The 13691-nt window shown below is 48.1% G+C and overlaps 1 protein-coding gene across 8 annotated transcripts; it reads left to right on the plus strand.

The window, feature by feature from the left end:
* The first annotated feature begins 31 nt into the window (after positions 1-31).
* Positions 32-11301, plus strand: Cyb561a3 (cytochrome b561 family member A3). Of its 8 annotated transcripts, none has more exons than XM_075973504.1 (7): positions 32-368; positions 3315-3416; positions 5334-5532; positions 7631-7839; positions 8454-8608; positions 9320-9476; positions 10009-11301. In XM_075973504.1, exons 3-7 carry the CDS (start codon positions 5349-5351, stop codon positions 10030-10032), a joined length of 729 nt encoding a protein of 242 aa, XP_075829619.1. In that variant the 5' UTR covers positions 32-368; positions 3315-3416; positions 5334-5348; the 3' UTR covers positions 10033-11301. The 8 variants fall into 8 exon arrangements, with proteins under 8 accessions (XP_075829619.1, XP_075829617.1, XP_075829618.1 ...); XM_075973502.1 differs by having other exon boundaries at positions 36-472; XM_075973503.1 differs by having other exon boundaries at positions 50-494.
* Positions 11302-13691: the final 2390 nt, after the last annotated feature.

Below are 13691 nucleotides of genomic sequence, written 5' to 3' on the forward strand. Positions count from 1 at the left end.
CCTCGGCTTCCGGAAGCCGACTTTAAATTCCGGAAGTAGACAGCTAATTATCCGCCGTGTTTGGGCCTTCGCTCCATGGGCCCCTACCCTCCGCCGAGTCCTCCCGTTCACCCTTGCCGAGAGCAGGCCCCAGGCGAGAGGCTGTGAGCCCCGGCATTAATATTCTCGGGATGGGGTGGGACTAGAGACAAGGCAAACAGGACGCAGTACTTCTAGGAATCCTGCCAGAAACTGCCTGGGAACGCACTCCTCAGCACGCAAACTTCATTTCCCAGACTCCCTCGCGTACCATCGGAAATGCCCGAGCCTATAAAAGCCCAGGCAGCGCCCTCTGTAGCCAATCCCGCGGACTGCAGGCTTGCCGGAAAGTGAGTTTTTCAACGTCCTGGAGGAGCCCGGGGAGTGGCGACTCCCGCGCTCGGCAGTGACTGGCGACCGACCAGTCGCCGAGTCGCAGAGACCTGGCCCCGAGGTGACCCACTGTGTGGTTAGGGGTGAGAAAGAGCCCGGGCTGGGAGAGCCGGCACATGGGTCCCAGTGGTGGTTCCGCTGCTTCCTCGCTTCGCTCTGTCATAACCTGGCATTCAGCCTGCTTTTCCTTTTAAGACTTGAACACTTTTCCGTTTCCGCTTCCATACTGCAGGTGATGTTTGTAGAGGCTTCAACGCTTTTCAGAAAGAAGGCGTCATATCTAAAACTTTCTAGGACCAAGCTGACCAAAGGTGTCAGCGTCATACCCCTTGTGTCTCGAATAGGTCTGTCTGAAGATGACGGAGCCGTGAGCCCTTATGCTAGGGTGGATTTTAGTTACACTCCTGAGTAGAATATTATATCTAGGTCGCTCACTCCTGAGTCCTGCAGTTTGGAGGAGCTGCCTTTGGAATTGAGTTCTGGGAACCGAGGACAGGAGTTGCTGAGTTGCTGAGTGCCTGTACCAGGCCTGCCACTTGCCTTGACCAAGTCACTCTCCTTTGGATCCCAACTTTGCAGTGCTTTTGACTTGTAAGATCCATATCTTACAAGTTAACAGGACTCGAACTCCGAATTTGGTCTCCAGGATTCTTAATATCCCTCTGTTTTTGAGGAGAGAGCAGCAAACCCTGCCCCTTAGTCTGAGACTAACAGTGTATTTTGGAATAGAGCTCCTGAGAAGGAGGACTGAATGGAAGATTCATTTTTCACCCCTGGGACTGATTCTGGTTTAGCCCAGCCTAGGAGAATCCTTTAGTTAGAGATTGAGAAAAATATTAAATAGAGATAGATGTTAGGTACACTTCTTAACCCAGGATATGTAAACTACACCCCATTGGCCGCATCTAACCCGGAGTGGATTTTACACAGTTAAACTATTGCTGGGGGAGGGGTGAAATGTAAGAATCATATGAAGCTTAGACCTCAGTGTCCATCAAGTGTTAATGAGCACTGAACTCTTCTTGGCTGCTCTGTATCACACCAGCCCAGAATGGATGGCACAATTGTGATAGAGACTTGGAAGCCCTCTAAACCCTAAACCCTGACTCCCTCCTGAGCATGGGGCCTGGCAGAGTGAGGACAGGAGGGAGGCTCAGCTATGGTGAGCATGTCTTGAAATCCTAGTCCAGACTGCTCAGTGCAAACGCTCTTCGTCTCAGCATTTCCATGTGTTCTTTCCTTGGCTTTTGCTATTTTAGGAAAAGAGAGGGCTTATCTGTGAACTGTAGACGGCAATATAACTTTCCCGCCTTCTGTCACAAAAGTGTCCTAATCATCTGTTCTAAGTCTGCCACAAAGGGGTAACCCAGGGCTTGTAAGGGGGATGGATGCAGTCCCTTTTGATTTCTTGTTTTTGCCTTCCCTTTCTTTTTTCTCAAATATATTTTGAGTGTGTGTGTGTGTGTGTGTGTGTGTGTGTGTGTGAGAGAGAGAGAGAGAGAGAGAGAGAGAGAGAGAGAGAGAGAGAAGTGAGTAGGTGCCTGAGGAGTCTAGAAGTAGATACTCCCTTGCAGCTGAGGTAGTAGGCTGCTGTGAGTTATCTGATGTGGGTACTGGGAACTCAGCTCTGGTGCTCTGCAAAGCCAATATGCACTCTTAACTGCTGAGTCTTCTCTTCGTATGCCCAACCCTGCCTTTTCGTTGTTGTTGTTGTTTTTGAGCGAGGGTCTTACAGAGGCTAGGTTAGCCTCAACTATATACACATAGCTGAAGATGACCTAGAACTTCTGATTCTTCTGCTTTCTACCTATGGAATGCTGGTATTATAAGTATGAAGCACTACTCCTAGGTCTAACTTTCAGTATAGAAGATATGTGCAGTTTATTACAAGGGCAAGGGGTGAAGTAAACAGTGTTCAGGAGGAACATTTTGTGGAATACATTCTCAAGCAGTGGGAATAGACAATGGCTAAAGGGGCTACTGTCTCCTTTTTTCTTTTGTAAAAAAATAAATTTCAGAAATCAATATTGTCAGATGACTGGAGCATTTCACTGCAGGAATGGAGGTTGTGCTAGGCAGACACTTGGTAATCCCAAGCCTCTTTTGCCCTTTCATGAATCAAGGAAAGCAGCTCTGAGGCTGGGTAGCAAATCCCTGGACCCAGTAGCTCAGCCATGATATGTGTTTGTTCTCTAGCCCTTATCCCTTTCTCGGAGATTGCTACTAATGTGGGTCACCTTGTGAGAGCCCAGCATCTGCTGGTTGGATGGATAGCTGGCGTGGCGTGAAATGTAATGAAATATAGGCCTGGACGTGCATGGGGACCAGGAGCTTCAGGTTTTGCTGGGGAAGCTGGTCTCACTGTGTTGCTAAGACTAGTGTTGAACTCTTGCACTCAAACGATCCTCCTGATTCAGCCTCTCGAGTAGCTCGTGGCATAGGTACAACTTTGCCTAGCTAGCTTTAGATTTTGTTAGTAGTTAGGATAAAGATCCTACGATGGGACTGAAGCGATGGCTCGGTGGTTAGGAACGTATGGTGCTCTTGCACAACACCGCAGTGTGGTTTCCAGCACTCAGGTTGGGTGGTCCGCAACTGACTGGAACTCCCGCTCCAGAGAACCCAGCACCCTTTTCTGGCTTCTATGGATGCCTGCACATACACCATGTAGCTGTGGATAAGGGGAAATATCTAAGGCCTTAAAGCCAAGTAGACAAGGGTTTGAAGCTCCTGTGAACTTGCTTAGTCCTGGTGCTAGATACTTATAGTACGTCTGAGCTTTAATTTCTCCGTGTATAGGATTGGAGTGATAGTCCTCACAGAGTTATCAAGAGGGATAAGTGTTTCTAGTGCTTGTAACTAGTGTTCGGTTAATGGTTTTTACTGCCATGCTTTTCTTTCAGAGAACAAGTCTTGCAATGTTAAGTGTTTTCCTCAGGGCACGCAGACTGTGAAAATCAGAGATCAGACCACTCTTCTGTGAGCTTCAGCTGCGGGGTCTGCAGGTAAGAACTTGGGTATTGTCCCTCCTTGGCATTATTGGCTCTTGTTCCTGTTACATGGTCCAGAGAGATGGTCCTCAATATCAGGAGGCCACATAGTTACCTTCTTGGTGTAAGCCCAGGGGACAGACTGGAAGTCTTTGCCTACTTGCTTGGCCATGTGTGTGTGTGTGTGTGTGTGTGTGTGTGTGTGTGAGAGAGAGAGAGAGAGAGAGAGAGAGAGAGAGACAGAGAGAGACAGAGACAGAGACACAGAGACAGAGAGAGACAGAGAGACTGGGAATCAAACTCATGACTTGCTCATGCTAAACAAGCCCCTGACACTGAGCTGCAAATATAGTCCCTTGCCTGTTTTTTAAGACTAACTGCTCGTGACATAATTATTCACTAGAGAAAGCCTGAAAGCCGAGTTAGTTCCTGGCAGAAATCTAAAAATAATCGCTTTCTAGACCATGAGTTCTTGCTTCCCCTTTTCTCCTCTGGACTTTCCCCAGAAAAGAAAAAGCAGAAGTAAGTCTCAGGTGTAGACCAGCCCAGGGCAGGGGGGTGCCCTCAGTTCAAGGATAGGAGTGGAGGGTTGGGGTCGAGGCCAGGTCCCATCTTCTGTAAGGGAGACCTTTTTATACAGAATTGAGAGCACACAGAGCTTTCTCAAAGGTGACATAATGCTAGGGATTGAGCATCCCTGGCTTAAGTTCAGAAGATTCTGAAACTTAAAATTTGGGGTTTGGCTTTGGTGCTTTTTAAAATTTTTATTTATTTATTTATTTATTTATTTATTTATTTATTTATTTATTTATTGTTCTTGTTTGGTTGGTTGGCTTGGGGTTTTTGTTTGTTTATTTGGTTGGTTGGTTTTTGAGACAGGGTTTCTCTGTGTAGGCCTGGCTATTCTGGAACTCACCCTGTAGACTAGACTGGCTCTAACTCAGAGATCTACCTACCTCTGCCTCCCAAATACTGGGATAAAAGGCATGTGTCACCATGCCTGGCCAGACCTAAAATCTTTTGGTCACCAAAAATGAACACTCAAAACATGTAACATGGAAACATTCCCAAATCCAAAAACCTTTGCCATCTACAATTCTTCATATCCAATTATTATTATTTTTTTAAAAAAAAAACTTATATATATGGACAGGTGGTGGTGGCTTGTACCTAATCCCAGCACTTGGGTGGCAGAGGCAGGCAGATCTCTGCATTCAAGGTCAGCCTAGTCTACAGACATAGCCAGGGCTACAAAAGAAACTGTCTTGAAAAAAAAATATATGCATATGTATATATATATATGGATGTTTTGCCTATATATTTGTTTATGTACCGTATGCATGTCTGTCCATGGAGACTAGAATAAAGCATTAGATCCCCTGGAACTGGAGATATAGATTGTTGGGAGCCACCACGTAGGTGTTAGGAATTGAACCTAGGTCCTCTATAAAGAACAGCCAGTGATCTTCGCCGAGCTGCTTCTCCAGCCCCACACCCAGTCATTTTGTTGAAGGTGTTTGCAGCTTAGAATGTGTTTCCCTGCATTGGATTGTGGTTTTGCTGCCTTATGTTGGAACCCAGGGCCTGGGAATTTGTGATCTAGGAATTTAGGGTTTTGATTTGTTCCTTTTGGGTGTGACAGTCATTTTTTTACCTTCTGGTTCTGTGTGGGGAGGCTAATCAATACCAAGGATGTGAGCCCAGGGCCTTGGCATCCTGCCGGAGCTCCATACTTGGTCTATGCCCTGCCAGGTGCAGGGGTGGGGCCTCATTCATTGTGAATTTACCTCAACAATGAGGCCATCTGGGGACAGAGGAACTGAAGCAAAAGATTCCATACCACAGGCAGAAAGGGAGGTCAATGTTACTTCCTTTAGCTGCTGTCTGGGTTCACCATGGTTAGCCAGGACACTTGACTTCTGCTTCTTCTAGGAGTTTTTGATCAGAATGGCTTCAGGACGGTTTTACATGACCTGCATGGTGCTGGGGTCCCTCGGATCCATGTGCATCCTCTTCATCACCTACTGGATGCAGTACTGGCGTGGCGGCTTCGCCTGGGATGGCAGTGTACACATGTTCAACTGGCACCCAGTGCTCATGATCTCTGGCATGGTGGTGCTCTATGGAGCTGGTGAGTAATACGTTCACAGTGTGAGGGGCTGATAGAGCCTAGCCCTGAGCAGGGCAGCACTAATTCTCTCCAAGGGTCATATTTTGGGGTGTTGATTTTGGGACTGTCATGGCAGGGTGAATTGGGCTGTTCCAATGGGACCAGCTATCATTACTGGGAAGAAGTGGAAAGTGTAGGAACAGCTTCACAGATATTCAGAGACAGGGTCAGTGAAACTTTCTGTAAAAGACCAGACCATAATTTTTTCAGGCTTTGTAATGGTATGATTGTAATATGTGTTGCAATTACTTAGCTCTGCCATTATATCATGGGAACAGCCGTGGAAAGCACATAAAACACATGAGTGTAAGTGTGTACCAATAAAACGTTATTCACAGAATTAGGCAGCAGGCTAGATTTGGCCTAGCACCGCAGTTTAGCTCCTGCTCTAGAGAACAGGAATTGAAGGTACCTGTATGACAGTTGAGTAAAAGATCCATCTGTGCCCCATGCATTCAAATCTGTGTCTTGTAACATGGGAAGTGAACCCTGGTTGTAGGATGGGAATGATGATAGCATTGGCAAAAGTCACTTACCATGCATATTTCATACATCATCCCTCTGGTTCCTGACTTTCTTATGATGTGTTTGTTGTATGCATATGCACGTGCATATGTGTGTATGTGTGTGGAGGCTACAGGACAAGCTTGGGTGTCATTCATTATTAAGCACCTTGCACCTTGAAACTTTTCTTTTTCTGTTTTTAACTTTTTTTTTCAATTTTTTAAAGACAGGGTCTCACTATGTAGCCCTGACTGTCCTTAAACTCACTATGTAGACCGGGTTGCCCTTGAACTCACAGAGTTTCATCTGCTTCTGACTCTCAAGGGCTGGGATTAAAGACATGTGCCACCGCTGCCAGGCATCCATTTTGTTCTTAGAGCAAGTCTGTGAGCTGGGCTCTGTAGTCGTGTCCATTTTACAGAGGAGGAAACAGACTTAAGAAGCAGGTGCTGGGTTTGGATCTCTCTGCCTGAGCTCTTTAGATTTTCACTTTTTGCTTTCGGTGGTGTTGGGAGTGGAACTGGACCCAGCCTCTCCACATGACAGGTGCTGAGCTGTACCCTCAGGTCTCGTGTCTGGGTTCTTTATTTCCCCCACTCCCGAGACAGAGAGATCCACCAGTCTTTGCCTTCTGAGTGCTGGGATTAGAGGCGTGGGCCAGCACCACCGGGCTATGCCTAGATTCTTAACCACCCTTGTCTGTATGGATGCAGTGTGATCAGACCATGGAGAGAGTGCTTATCAGCCCACAGAGCTGCATTCAGGATTGAGGCAGGGCAGTTCAGAAAACTCTTCCTCCCAGCCCTTCTCATCTTAGTTCCTGGCCAATTGCCTTCCACAAATAACGGGAAGATGGCATGTACTAGTTAGTGTAGTCTTAGGGCTTCTATTCCTGTGGTAAAACAGCATAACCAAAAGCAACCTGAGGAGGGAAAGGTTTGTTTCCCTTACATCTTTAGTCTTGCATGAAGAGAACCAGTGCAGGAACTGAATCAGAGACTGCGGAGGAAAGCAGCGTACGGGATGGCACCTCATGGCTTGTTCACCCTGCTCTTTTTTTTCTCTTAATTTTTTTAATCTTTATTTTTATGTGTATGATTGTTTTGCCTGCATGTATGTCTGTGCACTGTGTGCCAGTGCCTGTGGAGGCCAGAAGAGGGTGTCCGATCCCCTTGGGACTGGAGTTACAGATGCTTGGGAACTGTCATGTAGGCACCGGGATTAAACTCAGGTCCTCTGGAAGACCAGTGAGCCATCTCTCCTTCTCTGCTTTCTCTACCATCCAGGACCGCTACCTCCAGTGAGCTTGGCTCTCCCATGTCAATCGTTAATAAAGAAAACTCCCTACAGACTTGCTTACAGGCAGTCCGTTGAAGGGGGATTTCTCAATTGAGGCTCCCTCTTCTCAGATAACTAGTTTATATCAAGTTGACAAGTAACCACTCGGGGCAGGAGTTGATGTCCTGACACTTCTCCCTGTCGAGAGGCTGTGTGGGGCCGCAGCAGGGGAGTGTGAGGTGGTGTGGCCACGCTCTGAGACTGTTCTCTCCTGCAGCCTCGCTGGTGTACCGCCTGCCCTTGTCATGGGTCGGGCCCAAACTGCCCTGGAAGGTTCTCCATGCCACGCTGCACCTGCTGGCCTTCACCTTAACTGTTGTGGGCTTGGTTGCTGTCTTTCAGTTCCACAACCATTCAAAAATCTCACACCTCTACTCCCTGCATAGCTGGCTGGGCATCACCACTGTCGTCTTCTTCGCCTGCCAGGTAGGTGCCCTCTGCCCTCCTTCTAAGTCCATGTGGGCATCACAGGCTCTGGGTGTGGCTTCATTAACCTCGGCTCCAAATAGTCTCTCTGCCGTTTGCCTAGTGAGGGCCTCATATCCTGTAGACTCAGCTACTCAAGTGGCCCCGAGAGTTGGGGTTCCTACTCTTATCTTGTTCCTTATACCTGTTACACTGCCTGTCTGTCCTCCTCACTTGTCATCCTGCGTGTCATGCTGACTCCAGTGCACCCTTTTCTCCTGTCTCCACTCTTCCTTCTTTGAACCAAAGCAATTCTAAAAATGATTTCAGTATTTCAGTGCCAGTCCTGTGCTTGAATTATTTATGAACCAAGGCTAACGAGGATAACTGGGTTTTCTGCGTGTACTGCTGTAAGCCTTTCACACACACGTTGCTAGTTACATTAACACACTTGTGTAATAGAAATGGGCAGATCACAGTGAGGCATGGTGTGATTGGGGCTGTGCGTGGTGGGAATGGTTGAGATGAACAAGAAGAGCCAGGGGACAGTGGCCAGCAGGAGTTACAGATGTAACATGGAGGGTAGATGGTCCGGACAGTGATTCAACCAGAGACTTCCTTCCTTGTATCCACAGTGGTCCCTGGGCTTTGCCATCTTTCTCCTGCCCTGGGCATCTCAGTGGCTGCGAAGCCTCCTGAAACCTGTGCACGTCTTCTTTGGAGCCTGCATCCTTTCCCTATCCATCACATCTGTTATTTCTGGCATCAATGAGAAGCTTTTCTTTGTTTTGTAAGTTCTAAGGGGCCTCTAAACTAGGGCACATGGGAGGGAGTAGAGGCTTCAGGAGATGCATCCTGTAATCATGGGGCTTAGCCAGCACAGCAGCCTCTGGGCTTGAGTCCATTCTGGAAAGGTAGCAATACTTACTGAGCATTAAGTGACACAGCACCTACTATTTGTCAGGAACTCACTAAGCTCTCCACCTTTGTCACCTACAACATTGAGCTAGGCACGGTGGTGCCTGCCTTTAATCCTAGCACCACACACAGGCAGTTCTCTGTGAGTTCAAGGTCAACTTGGTCTTCTTAGTGAGTTCAAGTCAGGCATGTCTCTATTGTGAAACCTTGTTAAAGAAGTGTGTAGTGAGGCACGAAGTAACTTACAGCCAGTAAATGGCAGAAGTAGGAATTGAGTTAGGTACTCTGCCTCCAGAGCCCGTATAACCAACCATTGTGGTCCTGGGTTTCGAGGCAGTATAGTAAAGTGAACAGCAAATGAGATTGGAAATGGGCCCTGGGGTTTAGATCTTGGTTGTGCTATGTACTAGTTATACAAATGTGGGCAAGTTCATTTCACTAGGATCTTTGTTTCCTCACAGGTAAAGCATTGCGAAGTTCCTGCCTGTCACTGTGGTAGAACTTAGGCAGTATGTTAATTCCAGGTCATAGGGGAATAAGAGTTAGAAACTCTCTCAAAAGCCCTGTATTTTGTCATTTTCAGGAAAAATGCAACCAAGCCCTACTCCAGCCTGCCTGGTGAGGCAATCTTTGCCAACAGTACTGGAATCTTGGTGGTGACTTTTGGCCTACTGGTTCTCTATATTCTTCTGGCTTCACCATGGAAGCGTCCAGATCCAGGCACTCTGACTGACAGACAGGTATGGCTACTGGTTCCCATTGTAGGTGGGGTAAGGCCAGGTCTAGGGAAGGACCCAGGAAGGCTTTGCACCTCACTGAGAAGATTGACCCTCTTTGCCAGGAGGAAAGCCAAGCCGCTTGAAGGTGGAGATTGAGTGGCAGGTGGGGATTCTGGCAGCAGAGCAGACAGGCCTGCAATGACTTCCCAAGTTCCCCTCCCCTGTAGGAGTCCCTGGGTTTGTGAAGTGACTCGCGAAGGGCTTGAGCCTGGTGACCTTCTGCCAGCTCTGAGGCTAGTCTAGTCAAACACATCAGGTGCTGAAAGCCAGTCTTGCCTGTTCTTGGCCACTGAGGCTCTGGCAGATGTGGGAAGATGTGCTGTGAACCAGTCTCAGGGACTCTGGGCTTCCCTGAAAGATCTGGTGGCTCGGCTGGGCTCACCCTGCAGGGTGAGGGTCTATCTGAGGCAGCTCCGGCCTGGTGTGCCTCCTGAAGCTCAGGGACCCTTTCAAGGTCATGGCTTTAATCCTTGTGCTTCTTCCTTCTTTCCAGCCCCTGTTGCATGACAGGGAGTGAAGCGGGCAGGGGCTCGCGGGAACAGTCGGAGGTGCAGTCTCTGCTCTCTCAGAAGCTCTTCTGTACTTGGGGCTCCTGGTTGGTTTCAGCAACAGACCTCTCTTGGGCCAGAGACCAAATTTACTACTCCAGTTCCCAGCCCGCTCTCACCAGCCGCTTCATGTCCATCTGCTTTTCTTGATGGCTTTGACTTGTTGGCATTTTTTCAAGGGCCTTGGTCATTCATGTCTCTTCTGCTGGTCTTTAGAATTTGGGCTGCTTTCTCCTCACTATTCCTTGGGCTGTGGTAGAAGCTAAGGCTCAAATGTAGTCCATACATGCTCTCTGTGGGAGCAGTTTTGTGGTTAGGCAGGCTTCTGCTCTGCCCTGGATGTGCATTTGGGAGGGCTGAGATGTGGGAGGTAACTAACGGGACGGTAGCAGCAGGAGAGGCTTTGTAGTAGCCAGGTGCTAGTCACTCTGAACTGCTCTGTTCACTTTGATGTGCTGTGGTGTGTGTGTTGTGACCATGTGGCTCCCCCTCTTCTAGTTGCTGCTTCAGCTGCTGCCTGGATCCCGCCCTTTCCCTGTGACTTACATGCCTGCCCCCCTCAGGCAACCCTATGAGCCCTGGTAAACTGTTCTCCCCTGAACAGACAGCCTGACCTTAGAGTCTTAAGTGATGAGTAACAGAGGTTTGTGGGCATGGGCTTTCCTGCCTCCTCTAGTCACGCTCTTCCCTGACACGGCCCAGCCCACTATGAAATTGAGGCCAGCATTATGAAGCAATTTGCTGGGCAGAGTCCTGGTAGCCACTCCTGCCTTTAAAGGTGTTCCTGATTGAGTACTGGGTGCTTTTACCTCCCCCCACCCAAGGCCATCAAGCCTCCCTCCATCGTGTGCCAGAATGTGAGCTTTGCTCTTCTCCTGAATAGAAACTGGGGAAGAGGGAGGAGTCCCGCCCCTCTAGTTTAAATTGGCCTGTGGCACTTCATACTTCCTCAGATAAGTCCTGCCAGGTCCCAGCTGCAAACTGCTGTACTTAACAGACAATAGGAGGAGTTGGGGGTTCCTGCACTCGCTGCAGTTAGTGATCAGGCTGAACTTCAACCCCGCTGCCAGAAGTGGGCAGGAGGGCTGGCATGAACTTGCTGACCAGATGAAGCCTGCACACCATTGCTATTACTGCTGAGCACCTTGACCGAGACCAGCTCCCCTGGTTTACTCACGAGTGGGTATTCTACTTCTTCATGAATCTGATTTTTATTAAATGTGTTTTTAAACTTTGAAGGTGTTTTCTTTTGTCCAGACTGGGTAGTTTAAAAAAAAGCCTTTAATCCCAGCACTTGGGAAGCAGAGGCAGGCGAATCTCTATGAGTTCAAGGCCAGCCTGGTCTAGTTCCAGGACAGGCTTTCAAAGCTACAGAGAAACCCTGTCTCAAAAAAAACAACCAACCAACCAAACAAACAAACAAAAAAAGGTAACTGTCATTCAGAAGGCCCGCCCTTACCCCTGATCACTTACAAAGGCCTCTATTTTTGAGACTGGATCTCACTATGGAGCCCTGGCTTGTAGCATGAATTCTAATTGGTTTTAATAATAAAGATCTGGAGTCAGCTATCGAGTGAAAGCTGGAAGATCAGAGAAGCTGAGCAGCAAGCCACTAATTCTTACCTCTATCTCAAACTGAAATGGCGATCCCCGTCTCTACGCATCCTTAGACTGAATGCACTCTCTATAAAACCTCAGACTGAATCTGAGTTCCTGTCTCCCCCTGCTATATTCCTCTCTCCACCCAGCCATATCACTCCTGTCTCTGCCTCCCTAGTGCTGGTATTAAAGGCATATGAAATCAAATGCTGGGATCACCTTTGTGTGAGTTGTTTCTCTTTTAGCTGCTTGAATCAGCCTTGGGTGGCCTTGAACTCACAGAGATCCATTTGCCTCTGTGCTGAGGGCTGAGATTAAAGGTGTGTGCCACCACTGCCTGGCCTTTATGAGTAACTGTGGCTTAGCTCTGCTCTCTGATCCTCAGGCAAACTTTGTTAGATTACAAACGAAATACCACTACACTGGCTGGCCTGGAACTAGCTATATAGGCCAAGCTGGCCTCAAACTCACAGAGATCAGCCTTCCTCTGCCTCCAGAGTGCTTGGACTAAAGGGTTGCTACCAGGCTGGGTTCAAGGCCCCACCTCTTAATCCCATCACATTAGAAATAAAGTTTCAAACATAGGAGTTCTGTTGAAACACAGAAGCCTTTGCTGGTGCGACAATGTATTCAACTGAGAGTTTTGGCAATTTACAAAGGCCTCAGGACAGGCTTGACCCTTACAGATATAAGAAGGGCCAACCAGAGATCCATGGTTGTATTTCTGGAATGCATGTTACTTAAATTTGGATGGGTGTCCTTCATGATGAATGGCTTTAGGGTACATACTCCTAATGAAAGGAGTGTTCCCTGCCTTAAAGTCTGGAAAACGAGATTCAAAAAGGAGTGGAGGTGGACAGGCAGAAGAATGATCTACTGTCACTCTGCTGGGTGATGGCAGAGTTGGGACCCACAAGTCCTCTCTGCCGGGTACATATATCTGTGCATGCTGATAACCAGCTTTGTTGCCAGAGACTTCTGATGGAGCAGGCTGACAGAAGACCCTAGGCCCAGAGGGTCTAATCTGAGAACACAGATGACGGGGTTCCTTTCTTAGAGTGACTGTAGAGATGGTGACACAGGAGGGGCACTGGGGCTGGTATGACCTGTTCTTGTGACAGCGCTAGAACACCAGGCTGCCCAGGACCCTAGTCCTCACCCGAGTCTTCACATCCTTGTGGGATGGCTACCATTGCCATGTGCAGCCATGCTCATGCACAGCACGTGTGCAGGCCAGAAGACAACGTTATCTCCTGCTGCCTAATGGGATCTGGTGACCAAATTCAAGTTGTTTCGCCTTCAGGCTTCTACCCACTGAGCCATCTTGCTGGCCTGAGGAGGGTATCATTGAATTTTACAGATCTCAACTGGCCAAACATGGGCATGAGTTCCCATAGCTGACATAAAACAGAGCCAGACTTTCCATAGATATGACCTGCCAGTGCCTGGAATCACCTCTACACTGAGGATGTCATGCCTGTGAACTGCGTATGCTGTTGCAGGCGGCAGTCTTTCACCTGGTCGGGGTATAGGCAATGACTGCTCTAGAGCAGTGGGTTGTGACCCTTTTGAAAAACCACTAACTCCAAAAATATTTAATTATGATAACAACAGCAAAATTAGAAAATAATTTACGGTTGGGGTCACTACAACATGAGGAACTGTAATTAAAGGGTCACAGCATTAAGAAGGTTGAGAACCATTGCTCTAGAGAGACCTTGGGACTGGTATGACTGTAGCTTCTGAACTATTACAGAGCCTCAAACACAGTGAGTCCATTTTCTTCTGGGGAACCTAATGCCCATGTAATTTCTGAAGAATCAGTTGTAGATCTGGTACAGAGACAAGCCTTTGAGCCAATCTGGTGTGCATTGGTATGGTGTGTGCTGGGACGGGAAAGGGGAGTCCCTATGGAACCAGCCCAGCTGAGCAGAAATTGTCTGGAGCACAGCTGATGAACTGCTTGCCAAGAGATGGGTCATGGCCACGGTAACCAGGGCTAAAGTCCCAAAGATGATGGCAGCAGCTT

The sequence above is a fragment of the Microtus pennsylvanicus genome, chromosome 5, assembly GCF_037038515.1.
Source record: "Microtus pennsylvanicus isolate mMicPen1 chromosome 5, mMicPen1.hap1, whole genome shotgun sequence".
NCBI lineage: Eukaryota > Metazoa > Chordata > Mammalia > Rodentia > Cricetidae > Microtus > Microtus pennsylvanicus.